The 18,240-nt window shown below is 41.9% G+C and overlaps 2 protein-coding genes and 1 long non-coding RNA gene across 4 annotated transcripts in view; 2 read left to right on the top strand and 1 right to left on the bottom strand.

Annotated features, from left to right (window-relative positions):
• Window positions 1-13,357, top strand: part of LMNB2 (lamin B2) — a 39,185-nt gene extending 25,828 nt beyond the window's left edge. Inside the window, exons 6-13 of the mRNA XM_069789970.1 lie at window positions 2,084-2,209; window positions 2,408-2,628; window positions 3,262-3,550; window positions 4,072-4,179; window positions 5,066-5,185; window positions 6,602-6,703; window positions 7,952-8,734; window positions 8,788-13,357. Of these exons, the coding sequence (XP_069646071.1) occupies window positions 2,084-2,209; window positions 2,408-2,628; window positions 3,262-3,550; window positions 4,072-4,179; window positions 5,066-5,185; window positions 6,602-6,703; window positions 7,952-7,993 (1,008 nt within the window). The 3' untranslated portion in view covers window positions 7,994-8,734; window positions 8,788-13,357. The remainder of the gene's footprint in view (window positions 1-2,083; window positions 2,210-2,407; window positions 2,629-3,261; window positions 3,551-4,071; window positions 4,180-5,065; window positions 5,186-6,601; window positions 6,704-7,951; window positions 8,735-8,787) is intronic.
• LOC138686494 (uncharacterized) lies at window positions 705-16,029 on the bottom strand. The gene is made up of 2 exons (XR_011325874.1): window positions 15,832-16,029; window positions 705-3,566 (listed from the first exon to the last, which is right to left on the bottom strand). It is a non-coding gene; the product is annotated as an uncharacterized lncRNA (long non-coding RNA).
• Window positions 16,030-16,114: 85 nt separating this feature from the next.
• On the top strand, window positions 16,115-17,980 carry TIMM13 (translocase of inner mitochondrial membrane 13). 2 transcript variants are annotated; one of them, XR_011325873.1, is made up of 4 exons: window positions 16,115-16,350; window positions 16,518-16,586; window positions 16,664-16,824; window positions 16,919-17,980. XR_011325873.1 is itself a non-coding variant. In XM_069789971.1 (3 exons), the coding sequence occupies exons 1-3, from the start codon at window positions 16,213-16,215 to the stop codon at window positions 16,760-16,762; spliced, it is 306 nt and encodes a 101-aa protein (XP_069646072.1). In that variant the 5' UTR covers window positions 16,116-16,212; the 3' UTR covers window positions 16,763-17,426. The 2 variants fall into 2 exon arrangements, 1 of the variants encoding a protein (XP_069646072.1); XM_069789971.1 differs by having other exon boundaries at window positions 16,116-16,350; window positions 16,664-17,426.
• Window positions 17,981-18,240: the final 260 nt, after the last annotated feature.

Below are 18,240 nucleotides of genomic sequence, written 5' to 3'. Positions count from 1 at the left end.
TTGGTGATGAAAACCATGGTATATAAATTGGCAATTACAGAATCATGGAATAGTTTGGATTGCATGGGACCTTTCAAGGTTATCTAGTCCAACCCCCTGCAATGGGCAGGGTTGTCTCCAACTAGATCAGGTTGCTCAGAGCCCGTCTAACCTGACCTTGAATGTTTCCAGGGATGGGGCATTGACCACCTCTCTGGGCAACCTGTGCTAGTGTTTCACCACCCTTGTTGTAAAAAATTTCTTCCTTATATGTAGCCTGAATCTACCCTCTTTCAGTTTAAAGCCATTACCCCTTGTCCTATTGCTACAGGCCCTACTAAAAAGCGTGTCCCCATCTTTCTTATAAGCCCCCTTTAAGTATTCAAAGGCTGCAATAAGGCCTCCCTGGAGCCTTCTCTCCTCCAAGCTGAACAACCCCAACTCTCTCAGCCTGTCCTCATCGGAGAGGCTCTGATCCATGCCTCTGATCGTCTCTGTGGTCCTCCTCTGGACCTGCTCCATGTCTTTCCTGTGCTGAGGGCTCCAGAGCTGGACACAGTACTGCAGGTGGGGGTCTCACCCTTAGAGCAGAGTAGAGGGGAAATGTGAACATAGGAGTAATTTAATCCGGGAGAATGCTGCTTAAACTTCTTAAAACTATTTGTACTCTTTTGGTCTATGTGCCTGTTGTTGCGGATGAGTGGAACGCACCTCATCAAAAGAGAGAAGCAGCAATATTGTTTTATTGAGGTAAACCAATAATTTGACAGAGTTCAGTAAGTTCGATGGAATCTAACAAAGTTTAACAGCGGTTTGACACGGTTTAGTAAGTTTGATGGCAAGGTTCACCTTATTAATTACTGTATGGAAGGAACATGCAAAGGAAGATTGCATTAGAATGATTCACGCAGAGACCGGAGACTCAAAGAGTAAGGAGAACCCTCCTTTTGAGTCACGAGGTTCAGAGTGGACCCCCTTGCTTTCTAAACTCTCTTTTGGAGCCTAGGTGCAGGTGGATCCAATTTTAGTCTCAGACTTGGTCAATGGTTTATGTCTAATGGAATTATCCATACAATGTTTTTAATAGGATTGAATAGCTACATGAATTAGTAATATTTCATAGTATTAATTCAGCATGCTATCAGTCACTGGATCTGTCACGTGTAAGGGATCTCTCTGTCCTAGGTAAGGAAGGATCTCTTAAGTCTCAGGTGGGGAATCTCTAATCTTGAGAGGCATCCCTGCTCAAGGGGAGAGTCACCTGGTCTGCAGTCCAGCTGGTAATATTTACAGGATGAAGTAGTTGGCTGCTAGTCAGTATAGACGAGATAGATGTCTTCATTTTAGCTCTGATATCCTGTTCTGTACTTTGGTTATCTTGCACTTTTTGGTTTCGAAACCACCTTTCAAAATATTTTTCAAGACACCTTCACTCCCTTGTACGTGAGGCAGGGGCTTTCCAGCTAGCAAGTTCATCCCCAGGATGTGAGGCCTGTTGCTCCTTAGTCAGCCTGAACCAAAGTACAGCTAGGAGTCAAGTGTATCTATCACACCTGTGCAAATACCAAGTTAGCAAATCCCAATTCATCCAGCAGTGGGGATATGGGAGGAGTAGTAGCTTTGATAGTAAGCATCAAAATACTGTCTCTGGCTTAGGAAGTCCCTGAGTTGCAAATGGCCAGCTGAGACATAATACCCATGAAATATTTTATTGAGGTTAGTCCCTGGGCATCCAGGGAACTGTTAGACCAGGATGTGAACTAGGTAGCCTTTGCTCTGACCCAGTGTGATTGTTCTTACGACAAACAGGCAGATAGTGTGAACACATGAACCTCCGTTTTTGGAAACTAGAAGGCTGCTTGTGTAACGGAAAGGCTAATAGACTATTTTTTTTAATATCATAAGCAAATCCTGTAGGGATAGGACTGAAATAGATTTTCCTGGTCCTTAGGGCATTCCCTTAATGTTATGGAATTCTTATCATAAGCTTACCAGATTTCCATCTAAAATTATTTAACATGAAATAGCTTCTATTTTTTACTGAAAGGATATTTGCAGGATATCTAACTCAATGCAAGTGACTTATATAAAACTTGCCTTCCAGCTGGAGAATGCCAAACTGTCCTCTGACCAAAATGACAAAGCTGCTGGTGCAGCTCGAGAGGAGTTGAAGGAAGCTCGCATGAGAATAGAAGCTCTCAGCTACCAGCTTTCTGGCCTTCAGAAACAGGTAAAGGGACTAAATTTTCTTTCATCTCTAAAACAGAGCACTGTATTGTTTGTATATATTAACACTTCTGTCCCTTCATATTTTCTGAATTTTATGGAGAGAAATCTTTGTGTTCATTTGGGAGGGAGATGAATTTTTACCTTTTTTACTGTACCCACATAGATGCCAACTGGCTTTTCCATTGTGATGTCTACCTAGGCTAGTGCAGCAGAAGATCGCATTCGTGAATTGGAGGAAATGATGGCTGGTGAGCGGGAAAAGTTTAGGAAGATGCTAGATACAAAGGAGAGGGAAATGACAGACATGAGGGACCAGATGCAGCAGCAGCTTACAGAATACCAAGAACTGCTTGATGTTAAATTAGCACTGGACATGGAGATCAGTGCTTACCGAAAACTCCTGGAAGGAGAAGAGGAAAGGTACGTACAGATTCCACGTTCTTTTCTTAGGACTAGCAGGTTTTATTTTCATTTCTTATCTTTTCTTTCTTTCTTTTTTTTTTTTTTTTTTTTAACCATTTGAGCAGGAATGCCCAGATTTTCTTTCACTGAAGTCATATTGGCTTCACACCACAATGTGTTGCACGGAACACTTGCAAGTGTTCTCATCTGAACGCTGTCTTTATTTTGTTTTTTATAATGGTCTCAGGGTACAGTGGAATATATCATTCTGTGCTTGACATTCATCTCCTCTTTTTATTTAAGTGCTTATACTTCTGCATTTTCCTGTTTTTAAATGATGTGATTTTAAATGATGTGGCCCAAGAATACTGTGTTTAGCAGTAGATATACTGGAGGGGAGTGTTAAGTGATCTGTGTTGCTCTCATGAGCACTGCTTTCCGTGTCACATAATCGTACTATCAGAAAATTTCTCAGGGATGGGTAGCCCCCCCCCACCTTCTGTTCTAAGCAGTCCTCCCGACACACACAGTGAGGCTGCTTTCAGCCTTGGGGCATATTACAGTCTGGTTACTGAGCATATTGTAGCATTATTGCTTTGCGTGTAGTTCCTTGGATGAGTTTAATTAAAATGCTTGCTTCATTGTGTTAAGGTTGAAGCTCTCTCCAAGTCCCTCCCGTGTTACAGTCTCTCGGGCTACCTCCAGCAGTAGCAGTAGCAGTACTTCACTTGTTCGCTCTTCCCGAGGCAAGAGAAAACGTATTGAAGCAGAGGAGCTTTCAGGCAGTGGAACAAGTGGAATTGGCACTGGAAGTATTAGCGGCAGCAGTAGTAGCAGTAGCTTCCAAATGTCCCAGCAAGCTTCAGCTACAGGAAGTATCAGCATAGAAGAGATAGACCTGGAGGGCAAATACGTTCAACTGAAGAACAACTCAGAGAAGGTAAGAGTCAGCAGAACTCCTAGAAAACAAGGAGGAGGAGCTAAATTGAAATGTTACACAGCATTTTGTAGCACAAGTAGTTGGAGTCACTTGGAGAGCAGGAGCAACATCTCAAGGTGCAGCATCCTGCAATAATTAACAGGGGCATTTGAAAGTTGAACGTTACAGCGTGCTAGCATGAGTGTAATGTTTGCTGCAGGAAGAGAACATAGTTTGTGTCCCAAATGTCTAAACAAGTGTGCTGGTACCTTGCTCATGTAAATAGCCTTGCTGGCTCTAGCAAAACTTTTTTGTGTGCAATTTGTATCTTTGTAAATTTTGCTGAATGACCTCATGGGATTTACATTTTAGACTGTTCATGCGTATAGAAAAATACTTTCAGGTTAGAATGCAGATGTCTAACAACCCTGTAATAAATTTATATTCACGTTATTTTAATAACAAAGAGACCTAGAGAAAGCTCTGATGCCTGTTTGCTCTGTTTTGCTCACCCTAAATAACTTTATGACTCTTTCCATTAGGATCAGTCTTTGGGTAACTGGAGACTGAAAAGACAAATTGGAGATGGAGAAGAAATTGCTTACAAGTTTACTCCTAAGTATGTCCTCAGAGCTGGGCAGACCGTAACGGTAAGTTATACTTAAAGTATGTCAACAACATACTCTTTTTTTGATGCTGTGGCAGTTGTAAATCTGACATTTGGTACAGCCTGATTTGGTGTATAACTTTTGGTTTCTTGGATCTCACTTTAGAGGAGCAGGATTTCAGCTATAAAAATGCAGAACAGAAACTGAATTTCTGTATTAGCACTTAAGTATTTAAGACCATTCCAGGCCCAGAGAAAGTTGAAGAAAAAGGTATTTTGGGGGGTGGGTCAAGGGCTGTTTGTTTTCAAATACCTTTGCCCAGGTTTGGAACACTAATCCTGCTCAACCTCTTAATAAAATAAATAACATTTCAGAGCATTTGTTCAGTCTAGTAGACTTTAGTTAAGACTAGACGTTCTCAGCCTTAACTGTAGTAGAACAGCTGCTTTTCTATAATTTTTTATTTTATTTTCCATCTGCAACAGACGTTATTTCAGAGGAAAAAAATGGCTTTCCTTTAATCAGTTCCAGCTATTTCTACCTAAGTATCAATTGCTCCAATACATATAAAAGATTGAATTGATAAAATACAGCTTGCAGCGTATGTCTTGACTCCATACAGTATAGTTATTGAGACAGTGGTAGGAGAAATATGTATATTTCTCAGAAATAAATTCAGAAAAGAATTGATGACTGCAGTATTAGACAATTTTTTTTAATCTTTTGTTTTATGGCTAGTGTTACTTTTTGTTGTAGACTGAGAATAATATCATACTACAGGTAATGGTGTAGGTAAAAGCAGGGTAAAAGTGCCACTGGAATTCAGAAACAACTGGTATGTAGAGAAGAGTAGGAGAATTAGGGGGTTCTGTGTATTTAAAAATAGAATGTGCATAAGTAGCTAATTACGGAATGTCTTTCTCACTAGATTTGGGGTGCAGATGCAGGTGTATCTCATAGCCCCCCTTCTGTTCTCGTGTGGAAGAATCAAGGCAGCTGGGGCACTGGAGGAAATATCCGCACATACCTCGTAAACTCTGAAGGAGAGGTAGGCTGTGTCTGTAGAAAAAAGGCTGCGGGCTGGGTTATCTCCCAAACTCTTTAATTTGGGGGGTGGGGAATGGCAATGAAATCCTGATTTTAAGATGTGCCCAATTGTCTTCTAAAAATAAGACAGTTTATAACACTGAAATAATTAAATATCTGTATGTATCTCTGAGATTTCTGGGAAATTTTGGAAAACTGTGATGATCTTCCTGATTACATCCATATACTTTTTTTTTTTCCTATTTTAGAAAAATAACCTGCTAGTAGGATTTTTGTTTGGAATTTGAGTATGTATTTTCAGAAGAGACAAAGAAAATAAATATTGCTGGCAATTCAAAGTTACATTATGTAGTACCTACAATATTCTGGGGTGCAGTGTAGGAAGATAGCTGTCCTTTCAATGTTGGAAGTATATCAGGAGTTTTCATTTGGCACAGGTTCCTGTGTATTCTGCATTGTCCTACATCTGCCCACAACTGATTTTTTTAAAACCGTGCCTGCAGAAAACTCCTGCAAGGGAGGATTGTGCTTTAGCTGTTATTCATAAATATGCCATTATCCCAGTGATCTGATAGAAATAGGAAAGCGAAACAGACCACAGTTGTATCAGTTTTCATGCTGCCTTTCTTGTTGGCAATTCTGTGGAAGCACTTTGTGCAGGAAGAGCAGCACAAGACAAGGTAGGAGGGAAGGTAATTTGTACAAGTAGAAAGCTAAGTGGCTTAGTATTCAAATAGAAACAGTTAAACTAGTGTCTGAAAAAATTTCAAATCCATGTCTGTTACCACTGTGGTTACCTTTAGTATCCCCACTTAGAAGTGTATGTTTAGCGTGACTTTTTCCACAAGTAGAAATTTGCATATATGATTTCAAGGGTGTAAGTGTACAGAAGAATTTCTTACTACTAAGAAGTGTTAAAAATAATTCAGTAATAAAGGAAGCTTCCTGGGGTTTTAGAATTCTTTTTGGTCCCTGGTTTGGAAGACTGTCCTGATAATTGATATATGCAATTAATATAGAATATTTAGTAGAAATTAGGAATATTCTTAATGCTATGTAATCATACTGAGAAACTTTAGTTTCTCACGGTATATCTCGGACAGCTCCTAGCTGAGTCTGCTATAAGCTTGTATAAAATGGACTAATGGCCACGGCTGCTTCCTCTCAGATCCCTAGGTAATGAAAGAAAATTCCTGAAGCTAAATTACATTACCATGCCTTTTAGTGGATAGAAATAGGAATGTTGTTGTGGTTTGCAGGATATTACCAGTATTTGCTTGCATAGCTAATGTTAAATCTAGGGCAAGTTGCTTTAAATTTTGCTAAAATCCAAAATTTAATAGGGGTATTATATTGATGGTATAGCAAAAACTTGAGAGAGACTACTGGCCATCTCCTTATCTATCATTTTGTGTAGGAAGTTGCAGTGAGAAGTGTTACTAAATCAGTAGTCGTGCGAGAGAACGAAGAGGAAGAGGATGAAGCAGAGTTTGGAGAGGAAGACCTTTTCAACCAACAGGTAATAAGATGTGGACCAGATGTTTAACTTGTGCCTCATTGGCTAGATTAATCGGGCATAAGACTTAGGGGGCTGCCTTCAACTTTTGCTAGCTCTGAGCTTCCTGGTCCATTTCTCCAACGGATGCTTGCAGAGGATGATCTCAGAATGGCTTGCAACCCTGCAGCATTGCTACAATGCACAGAGGGTAAAATGTGAGTGATTCTTCCAGGAATTGCTGCTTGAATCAATAGTGGTACAGCTCAAGCAGTGGCTAACGTCAGGTCAGGATGGCAGGGTATCTATGGAAGCATGCAACAGATCACAGATTTACAGCACTGCAATGACATAGACTATTTTTAGGGTTAGTAAGATTAGTTTTAGCAGTCGGTGTTCCTCCCATTCCAGTATTTGCTCCTCTATAAAAAAGAGTCTGTGGGATTCTTGCTGTAAGCAGAATATAACCATGGGGTATAACTATTGGGAAATACAACCACTAAAAACCAGGAAAGAGGGAGTGCTTCTGTTGCTGCAAGCTTCAGCTTATTGGCTTATTTCTGATAGTATATATACCTGCTACATCTGAAATAAACTTGGCTTTTCTTAATAATACCACCTGTATGTTTTCATAACCCTTAGTTAAATACTGTGAAATAACTGACCAGCAGTCAGCAGAGTGAAAAGAAGAAAGATACTTCATACAGGTGATAGCAGAAAATATTTAAAATTTATTTCAAACTCAAGCGATTTGTTCTCCTGATCAGTGACCATTAGTAGCTCTTTTCACAAAGAACTCATTCTGTGCAGGCTTGAAGTTGAGTTCTGAAAGTTTTTTTTTTTTTTTGGTCTCCAGGAGATTGAGCAGTGTATTTGTAGTAAAAGCAACTGAAACTTTTTTTTTTTACCCAAAGAAGGAGCTATGCAGCATAGACCTCTCTCAAATAGAAACATCCTTTGAAAGAAAGGAAGGAACTTGCTGTTCTAAAGCTAATGACATCATGATTTTAATTTGTCATCTGCATCAGTGTTGAAAGTATGGAGGTTATAACCACTCAACCCACCATAGAAAACCAGAACTAGAGTAGCAGTGTCTTAATCCTGGCACTGGACTGTCATGTGTGCTATGCTTTCTCTATGGTTTTGATGTTCCCTGAGTATAACTAAACTACAAAAAAAAATGCTTTTAACAACTGAGATGATAACCAGAGTTTAGGCTTACAATATGAAAAGCTAGTAAGATTGAGTTCAACTATGTCTGTCTTATTTTAGGGGGATCCCAGAACAACCTCTAGAGGATGCTCAGTGATGTGAAGAAAGAAAAAAGAAACTATTACTTGCTATTTTTTTTTTCATTTATTTCCTTTTATTTTTGCTGTTTTTTTCCCTCCAGAGCCACTGAAAACTATTTTTATATGCATCATCTGATTTCTTTGAAGCTTATTCCTTGGTACCTTTTTATAAAAAAAATTCAAAAAAAAAAACCTTTACTGAACAAAACTGCCAGAATTTTTAATAGATTTCTTTATTTTTCCCTCTTTGTTGAAACACTATATTGGAATACAGTATTTTTCCCCATACAGAGTTTAAAGTCTTATGTACAAACCTGCAGCAGAAAAGAAATTTTTAGCTAAAATGGGATGAGACTCCTTGAGTATATGGTAAATCTATAATTGCATAAATAACCAGGATAACTTAAAAAAAAAAAAAGTTTTAAGAAGCGTGTTCATCTGCACGTCCCCAGGAGAGATTCACAGTAGTGTTTCCTCCATACTTTAAGAAACAGTAGTATCATGCCTGGTATCCTCAGCAGTGCCCAGCTTGGGAAAATTAGACCCCACGTTCATGAAGAATGCTACTCCACCAATGGAAGTAACAAAGGGAAGCTGCATTTTAGACATTCTTGGCTCAGGACCATGGCATCTTGTCCTACTCCAGGGTTTGACAACCTAGTGGTAAAAACATCTGAGTCTGTCAACACCTTAGCTCCATATCATTATTTCAGAAGATGGAGAATAATAGGTTCTGCTTCCTGAATATATACACCATCTTAAGGTATGGAAGTGTCATAATAGGTTCTGCTTCCTGAATATATACACCATCTTAAGGTATGGAAGTGTCAAAACCAGAGGTTTAGCTGTTTTGTTTTCAGGGGATTTTGACATTGTTGCAAATGAGACCTTATTAAATGGTGGATGCAAGTTGTGATATACAGTATTTATGATGTTCAGCATCATGATTTAATGCTTTTGACATATCTAGCATTAAACAGAATGATTAAGATTTTAGATGTTAAAAATATTTTCACTTTTGGCAATGATAAATATTGGGGATTTTAAAGGTTATCCTGTGTAAATGTTGACTTTTAAAATCAGAGCTAGATGCAGCTTGTTCATACTTCTCTTGTATTCAAAGGGGTATTGTCACATATCTTAAGGAGCAGTATTTGCAAAATACTACAGAAATAGTTTAATGACTTTTTAAAAAAGCTGAAAGGAACTGCTGCTGTTCAGGACATAAGCATTACTTTGCAATGTTCAAATGCTCGAAGTAAAGTCTAAGAGTGAGTGAAGGGAGAATCATGCTTTTTATCAAAAATGCTTTGTATGAGTAGCAGGTGATTTTTATTTCAGTATGATGCATTTCGTACCTGACAATGTCCTTTTAGCTTAAGGTTTCTTCTGCTGCATTTCTGTGAAGATAACTCTGACTCCCATAAGGCTTAGTATTCATATAGTAGTGCATCTTTAAGCACTAGGAAAAATACTTGACTGCTCCGAAGAATGTATTGGCTACTGTACGAGCAAATGTTTTTTCCACTGATTATTAGTTTGGATACAAAATTTGGATACCGTTTGATGCCAGCATAGAATCCTGTTTTTACCTGCACTCTTGAACTCTGATCTTGTCATTCAAATAGTTTAGACTCATTAAACAAGCTACAAGGTTTGGATGTTTTCGGTGGCTTTTGGACATTATGTTCTCTGAACAGTATTGTGACTGACAGATGTAACCTAGAAAGTCAGTATAGTGGCTTTGACTGATGGCTTTGTAATGCAAGCAGGGTGGGAACAAATGGGGTTTTTTTAGGCTTCTGGATTTATTTTGCCATTTAAAAATAAATCAAAGATGCTACTTTTCTCTATTTGAGTGGGATGTCTGAATTACTGAATAGAAATTTAGAATTATGTTTTTAGTCCATTATCAGAAGATCCATTACAAAAAAGCAGTTTGAAGATTTGGCTATTTGGGCTAATGGGATAACTTTTTGATGTACTTGGCCGTTTTTCTAACGTAATTTTCCCACTCTGCTTGAGTAGAAGGTTAAATATGTAGTAAATCATGTCTATCTCTCTGTAAAATGTATCTAGTGAAATTATGTTTCTCAGACATAGTTATCAATTACCTTTTCTAAATTTGTTGTTATGCAAATGAATGCAATCAATGTGAAAGTGTTTTTGCAATGCACCTTCCAACCACTGGATAGCATTTCCCTTTCTGACCCACAGCTTCTATAATATACTTACGTAATGTTTAAGGGCTTTTTGCTTTTTTTCTAAGGATCTGTATTTATTTTTTTTTTACATTGGCCAGTTTTCAGATTGCTTATTCCTCTTTAAGATTGTCCTGTAAATGTTAAGATTGTTCTGTGATCTTAAATACTAAGGCAATGAGTGTGTAGTTAATTTGCATTTTTTCCTGTGGTGTTTTTTTGTTTGTTTGTTTTTTTTCTGTAAAGAATGGGCTAGGAAAGGCAGCTTGAATGAGGACAAACCTCTTGCTACTTGAGCCATAGTTTTCTTAACAGCTACTGTATGGGGAATGTATCTTCTTGTAGCCTTAAGGACTGGTGCTTGCAGATCTTCTGTGATGAGCATTGTGCCCTTCAGTAAGTCAGCAGAATTTGTCCTTAGACTTGGAACTGTGTCCTTTTAACTTTGGAAACAGCTTATTTTATTTTTCAGTACCGTTTAGGTATAAACAGGTGTTTATATAAAACAGTGATTGACATAGTGGGAAAAGCTGAATGCCAACAGTCTATATCTGGGTGATTCTGTTGCCACAGTGCTTCTAAAAGGCTACTAAAAATATGAGAATTCCTAGCTGTAAATTACAAGACACAGAAAAACTACTGTATTCCACTTACCTTCTTCTTGTGTGTGCGTTTTCTCTAGATGCCATCCTTTCCTCTTGCTTTTGCTGCTGAGCTTCAGTGTAACAGCACTATCCCTTTAAAGTTGGTGTTCCATACTGGGAGGATTTTTGGCTTTCCCAAACCAAAAAGCATTGTTTATTTTTTTTTTCTGTCTTTCAAGGATTATTTTTTTTTCTTCGGGATAATTAAAACTTTTTGTTTAAATAAAATCCAGTGTCCCCTTGCCCTCTTTTCCTATTTGATCCTGTATGTGAACCATTCTTGAAGAAACTGGAGGATAGTCAGCATTTCTACTCCAGTGTCTGATATCAGGTGTAGACCTTGAAGGAGAAATAGATTTGACTTGTCAGGAGAAAACTGATTTTAAGGCTTCTCTGATTAGGGAAATTAACCAGTACAGCTTTTATCAAAGTAGTTACTTGAGTGTAACTACCTGTATGGATGTTCTTACTCCAGAAAAATAACCAAGCAACTTTATTCTGGATGAAATAGAAAAATGATTCATAAATGATTCTCGCTGGTTAAGATGGAGAAGGAATAACGGCATAACTGCAGCAGAATAGTTAAGCCAATCATTTCATTGTGTAGATCACAACATAATTTCATGTAAAATATGATAAATGCATACTACCTACTCCTAAGTTCGTACCACGTGAAAATGTGTGTGTCAGACCACATCCAACCATCTGCAGAAGTACCAGTAACATGGCGTCCTGCAGACTGAGATACGGTTACAGAGAGCCTCTGACATTTCATGCCACTTCTTTCTTCCTTGCTTCTGTAATTGTTACTTTGTTGTGTTGCAGTGACTTATTCCAAGTAATAGAGTGGCTATGATTCCTTTGTTGCTGCACAGCTTTATTTCCCAGTGTGTCTACTTAGGCTAGTTCGGGACTCTAGATTTTCCCTGACAAAAACAATAGTTTACACTGATGGATCGATCACTTGCTTTCAGCACCATTTTGCCATTAGATGGGAGTTGGCTGACATATTTTGTGTTTGTAGCAGGAACCAAAAGTCTCAGGAAGAAAATAAACATCTGCTTCCCATGACCTGCAATGTAAAAGCCAGACGAGCTTGTCTGCAGCTTGCATTAGTCATGAAAATAGTATTGCAGCGTGAAGCAGACTGTACTGTGAAAGGAGATCACTTAATGTGCATGTTTATCCTTGAGCAACAGGACACCTCATGTTCAGTTCAGGGATCTTACTGTTTTTTTATACTCTTTTTTCTTCTTTCCAGTGGTCATCCTGTATAAAGGCCCTTTAACTGCAACCTGAACAGAGGTTAGTTAGAAGAGGCTTGTAGAAACCCTCTCTACACCCCAGAACATTTGAGGATCTGTTTCTTTTGTATGCATCAGAAAGATTTTGATGCTGTATGAAAAACATGAGTGCTGTTTTATATCTCTTGTAGCCACTTGTCTCACTTCCTCACTGTTAAGCCATTCTGTCTCTTCTTTCTGTATCTTCTTTTGAAAGTCTTACCTCTAAACAAAGGCATATCCATATTTGATACTGGATTTTATTGCCACTGTTGGGTCCAAACCGTGTGTGAGCAGGAAACAAAGCCTTGTTGTAAACCAGTGAGTGGAAGGTGAGATAGTGATTGCATTTTTCAAAGCATTGTTTTAGCTGAATGTCAAGACAAATTAATATTGGAGAGTTTCTTTTCTCACTTAAAATGGCCTGGGAAACAGAATTTTTATTTGCCCTTCAATATGCTTAGCTTTAAACCAGTTTAAAATAATTTAAAAGTGGTTTGTTTTTTTTAATACAAGACCATATTTACATGCAATTATTACTTGTAAACATAATGCCTTTCTTGAAATGCTAAGGTCTAGAGAGTGAAAAGGATGCTTAATATTGAAAGACTCTGTTCAGAGTAGCACAAGCAGTGAATCGACTTGGAGTTCAGGAAAATAAAATGTGTTCTATTGAACCTCCAAATTTTCTAGTTAGTTTTTAATGAAGTGATGATTCCGTGTTGATAAGATAGATGTTATTGTGTGTTACAGCTACCCAGATCATCATTACACTAAAATTACAAGCAATAAGCTATTTTAAACAAGTTTAAGCCAAAATGCTTTCCATTTGGGCACAAAATACAGTTGAACTCTATTTTCATAACAGTGATGCCTTGTGACTTGAACTGTGATTTATTTTTTTATTTTTCTTTTTTAACACAATCTTTATTTGGATAGCTCTGGTTCTAGGTCACTGGTCAGTTTAACTGACCACCTCCGGTCAGCTGCTGTAGATGAGTTTTTGGAAGGTTGAAGTTTTTAAAATAAGGAATTGTGGAAAAGGTTGCAAATTGAAATACAAAGACAAAGTTATGAAAATGTTCACATGGAACTTGTGAAAACTACATAATGATCTAGACTTTATCATTTCAAAGTGGGTTTTTTTCTTTTTAGAATATGCATGCCAAATGTCTTGTCTTTTTCAATGATTTGTAATATACATTTTATGACTGGAAACTTTTTGTACAACACACTCAAATAAATGTTTTGCATTTTGCTTCCTTCTTTCATTTAACCAACACAGAGGCCACATGGGCCGTTTGAGATGATTCATCCCAGGGGACCTTCCTGTGTGTAGAGAGATAGGGGACAAAGAGCTATCTGCACTCCTAAAAGAGGTCAGCTGAATTGTGTGGCGTGCTCCAGAAGCTAATGAAGAATGCTTTTCTTTACACAGTGCTCACGGAAAGTGCTGTCCTCTCTGGTCAATAGCACTGCTCACAAAGGAAAGCAGAGGGAAGAACTTGAGTAGCTGGAGCAGGTAAACAAATGTCCCCTTCCTTTCTTGTCACCCCACTTACCTCTACAGCCCCTGCACTGAAGGGGTTGTTTCCATTTAGCCCGCTTGATCCTGACTTGAGAGAACAAGAGCAGATACTGAGCCCCAGCAGTGATTACTTCTTAGGAACTAGGAAATGGGCAGAACCATTGCTCTGAGTTGCCATGTTCATTGCTAGCCTAGCTCAATTTTCAGTCCACTTCTTTTTGCTAGGCTGTACTCACTATAAAATTGTACCATTGACAGCTCCCACATCTTTAGCACTAGTTGATGATAATTCTGTGAGGTGTAGGAATGGTTTCTTTTTCTAATGGACAGACCCACAGACAGGACAATATGGTTTACAGTATTCTGTCTTCTGAGTGTGGGCTCTAGCTAGTGAAGATGAGAGTAGTTTTGGCTCTAGCTCTGATGTAATGCTCCATTCCTTGTCTCACATCAACTTAGAGATAAGCACCGATCTCCTTTCTGCACATAACATCTACTCCTGAAAAAAGCTCCGTAGCTGTGTTGTCTCCCATGTGCTTCTACCAACTCCCACAGCATTCTTACATTCTTACTTAATGGGGGATATACCATCCTGGAATCAATGCAGGCTTTAAGGGTATGAGCCTCTTACTTGAGTCATCTAAGGCAGAGGGAGCCATTGTCATATCCTCAAAGAGAAAATTCACTAGGGAGTTGCTCTGTGGAGGGAGCCCATATCATAGTGCTCGTATTTCATGTCAGGATGTAGTTATGCAGCATTTTTCTCTGTGGTAAACCCAGTTTAAGTCCCTTCCCGTTGCCTCATGTGTGGGGCTGCGCTTAAAACATGATACTCAAATGCTGTGCTGTATTTAACCAGCAAAACATCACAGGTCTGGCAGACACTCCAGCCCAATGCCCAGCCACCCGCATTCTGGAGGGATGGGTTGGAGAGCTTGGGGAATGGGTGCATTTCAATATGGGCTTTTGCCTGGATGCAGTGAGCTTGCAAACTAGCATGCACATACTGAGAGGGGCTTCATGTCCAAGGTTGCACTGTCATTTTACTCCTACTGTGGCCTTTACAATGTTCTTACTCGCCCCAATACTCTTTGAAATGTGTGGAAGCCTTATCACATTTCAATGATCTAAGTTAGTTGTGGATTGGAAAATTACTAGATGCAGTTGTGGTTTCATTGGTGGCTGGGAAACTTCAGGCAAGGTATTGGGACCTTTCCTGACCAGCTTTGGTGATGAAAACCATGGTATATAAATTGGCAATTACAGAATCATGGAATAGTTTGGATTGCATGGGACCTTTCAAGGTTATCTAGTCCAACCCCCTGCAATGGGCAGGGTTGTCTCCAACTAGATCAGGTTGCTCAGAGCCCGTCTAACCTGACCTTGAATGTTTCCAGGGATGGGGCATTGACCACCTCTCTGGGCAACCTGTGCTAGTGTTTCACCACCCTTGTTGTAAAAAATTTCTTCCTTATATGTAGCCTGAATCTACCCTCTTTCAGTTTAAAGCCATTACCCCTTGTCCTATTGCTACAGGCCCTACTAAAAAGCGTGTCCCCATCTTTCTTATAAGCCCCCTTTAAGTATTCAAAGGCTGCAATAAGGCCTCCCTGGAGCCTTCTCTCCTCCAAGCTGAACAACCCCAACTCTCTCAGCCTGTCCTCATCGGAGAGGCTCTGATCCATGCCTCTGATCGTCTCTGTGGTCCTCCTCTGGACCTGCTCCATGTCTTTCCTGTGCTGAGGGCTCCAGAGCTGGACACAGTACTGCAGGTGGGGGTCTCACCCTTAGAGCAGAGTAGAGGGGAAATGTGAACATAGGAGTAATTTAATCCGGGAGAATGCTGCTTAAACTTCTTAAAACTATTTGTACTCTTTTGGTCTATGTGCCTGTTGTTGCGGATGAGTGGAACGCACCTCATCAAAAGAGAGAAGCAGCAATATTGTTTTATTGAGGTAAACCAATAATTTGACAGAGTTCAGTAAGTTCGATGGAATCTAACAAAGTTTAACAGCGGTTTGACACGGTTTAGTAAGTTTGATGGCAAGGTTCACCCTATTAGTTGCTGCATGGAAGGAACCATTCGCGCTGCTGGGCAACACGAAGCTGGGAAGTCACTTGGCGGTCCGGGAAACCAGCCCCCCCCGAGCTGCCCCGGTGCACTACCGCTGCAAGCCCTGCAGGCGCGTTTCCCGCCCCAGGACTTACCGTCTTCCCCAGGGCCACCTCCACCACAGCCGCTGGTGACACCAAAGCTCATCCCCACACGGGACATCGGCCTCTGCCCTCGCCCCGGCGCCGTCCCCGGGCGCCTCAGGTGCAGGCGCGGGGCACCGCGGCGAGCAAGCCGGCCTCCGGGAGCTCCGGCCCGGCTCCGGCTCCGGCTCCGCTGAGGCGACACCAGCGGCCCCAGCCCCGCCGCCGCCCGCAACTGAGGGGAGCGCGGCGCGGTGCACCCTGGGAGCGGCGAGGCGGGCTGGCGGCCGCCCCGCCCGCCGGGCGCGGTGCACGCCGGGAGCCGTAGTCCCGGCGAGCCGCCATTTCGCCGGCAGCGTGGGGGCAGCCGCCCGCGGTGACTTTGCGGCATGGAGAGCGGCTTCGGCTCCGACTTCGGCTCCGACTTCGGCTCCGGGGGTGGCGGTGGCGGGAAGCTGGACCCGGGGCTCATCATGGAGCAGGTGAAGGTGCAGATCGCCGTGGCCAACGCACAGGAGCTCTTGCAGGTCAGGAGGGGCCGAGGGGGGGGAGGCTGCCCTGCGGCCCGGGGCAGCCCGGCCCTGCTGCTGCCCCTCAGCAGTGCGGGGACGGGGGGACGCGATAGCGGCGGGGGCTGCCTGCCCGGCTGTCCCCGGCCGGGGCCCGCGGCCCCCCTCACGCCCTCTCTCCGCAGCGCATGACGGACAAGTGCTTTCGGAAGTGCATCGGGAAGCCCGGCGGCGCCCTCGACAACTCGGAGCAGGTGAGCGAGGCCGGGGAGACGCGGGGACCCCCGGGCCACCCCCCCGGGGCGACCGCTGAGGGCTCTCTGTCCCGCAGAAGTGCATCGCCATGTGCATGGACCGGTACATGGACGCCTGGAACACGGTTTCCCGAGCCTACAACTCTCGGCTGCAGCGGGAGAGAGCCAACATGTGATGCGCCCCGGCTCCTTGGACCGGGGAGGGACCATCTGGGGAAGAGACGAGCGGCCAGTCCAGGTGGTTGGGGTGAAATCCTGCTGCCTTTCCAGCCCCTGCCGTGGCAGAGCAATAAACCCTCGCTGAACCTTTTGCATCCATTGGCTTTTATTAGCACCAGCCCCAGGAGCGAGTGAATTTTCCAGCCTTGAGAGCCACCGTGAGCTGCTTGGTTTGCTTCATGCCCTTCCCCACGGTCCGGACTGGCCAAGGCATATAGCAGCTTATTAATGCCTGTTGAAAGGGCTGCGAGAGGCAAGGAGCCTTCTGTGGAAAAGGGGGGCCAAGTCAGCAACACAGTCCCCTTGCCCAGGAAGCAAGCATGGACCCAGCCATCAGGTAGTTACCCAGTCCCTTTTCATCAGTGGAAGAGCAGCCGTAAGATGCTCCACGTGCCACACTTGGCTCTTTCTTCCCTTGTATTTGTATAGCTGTGTGTTGGGCTCACCTTTGGGGTCGCCGGCTTTGACTCAGCTCGAGCAGTGTGTTGGGGGCGGGGGTGCTCTTACTAGGTTTGCAGCACAGCCTTGCAAATAGTTGTACAAGTACAGCTGGGGATGAAAAGGGTTGGGAAGTACTTAGGTTGATTTCTTTATAGAATAAAACGTGTTTTGTGGCTGTGATGTTCTGTAACTTCTGGTTTGGCTCTGGCACAGACGTTCCATCTTGCAGCCTACCTTCTAGGCCTCGTTTTTTTGAGGAAGGAGCACTTCTGCAACAGAGGACTTGGGTCTGCTTTGGGGCTGAGCTTTGTATTGTTCTCAGCTTACACACCTCTCCTGGAAAGGTCAGTTTATGCTGTGTCAGCAGTGTGTACAGCAGCTGGAAGAGGAGAGTGTTGGAGGTTAAAAGCACCCATGCCCCTCTAGTGAGATTTTTGAAATCCCTTCTTTTGAAGCTCTTCTATGTTTTATAAAATATTTCACTGTTTGCTGGGGCAGGGAGAGAGACTGGAAGGACAGTGTCTCCTTACCTGCTAGGACATTCAAAGGGATGTGGGAGAACCTGATTTCATTTAATCTCCCAATGTGGTAGCCTCTATGAAGGGACTAAAGTGTTCTCACACAAGGTAAACTATTAGGAGATAACTGGATATTTGGACTAATTGAAACTGAACTGGAGTTTCCTATCCATATTGGGCAGAATGACTACTTGAAAATAAAGTGCTTTCCAGCCACGTTTTCTTAGGAGCTTTTTTACTTTTCTTTATGGCTGTATGAATTTTGTGGTACTGGCTGTGCAGCAGTCTCATCTCATTGATGGGAGCATCCTACAAGTGTTCTAGCCATGGATCTGAACCCATCTTGAGCTGAGCCATGCCTGGAAGCAAGTCTTCCACCTTGCTAGTGCTCTAGCTGGGAAAGTGGTGGATCTCACTGCCAGCTGGGTTGGGAAAGAAGAAACCTCTTGCTATACCAAAATGCAGAGCTTAAGTGC

The sequence above is a fragment of the Haliaeetus albicilla genome, chromosome 8 (genome assembly GCF_947461875.1).
Source record: "Haliaeetus albicilla chromosome 8, bHalAlb1.1, whole genome shotgun sequence".
Taxonomy (NCBI): Eukaryota; Metazoa; Chordata; class Aves; order Accipitriformes; family Accipitridae; genus Haliaeetus; species Haliaeetus albicilla.
This window is presented reverse-complemented; position numbering and strand designations above follow the sequence as displayed.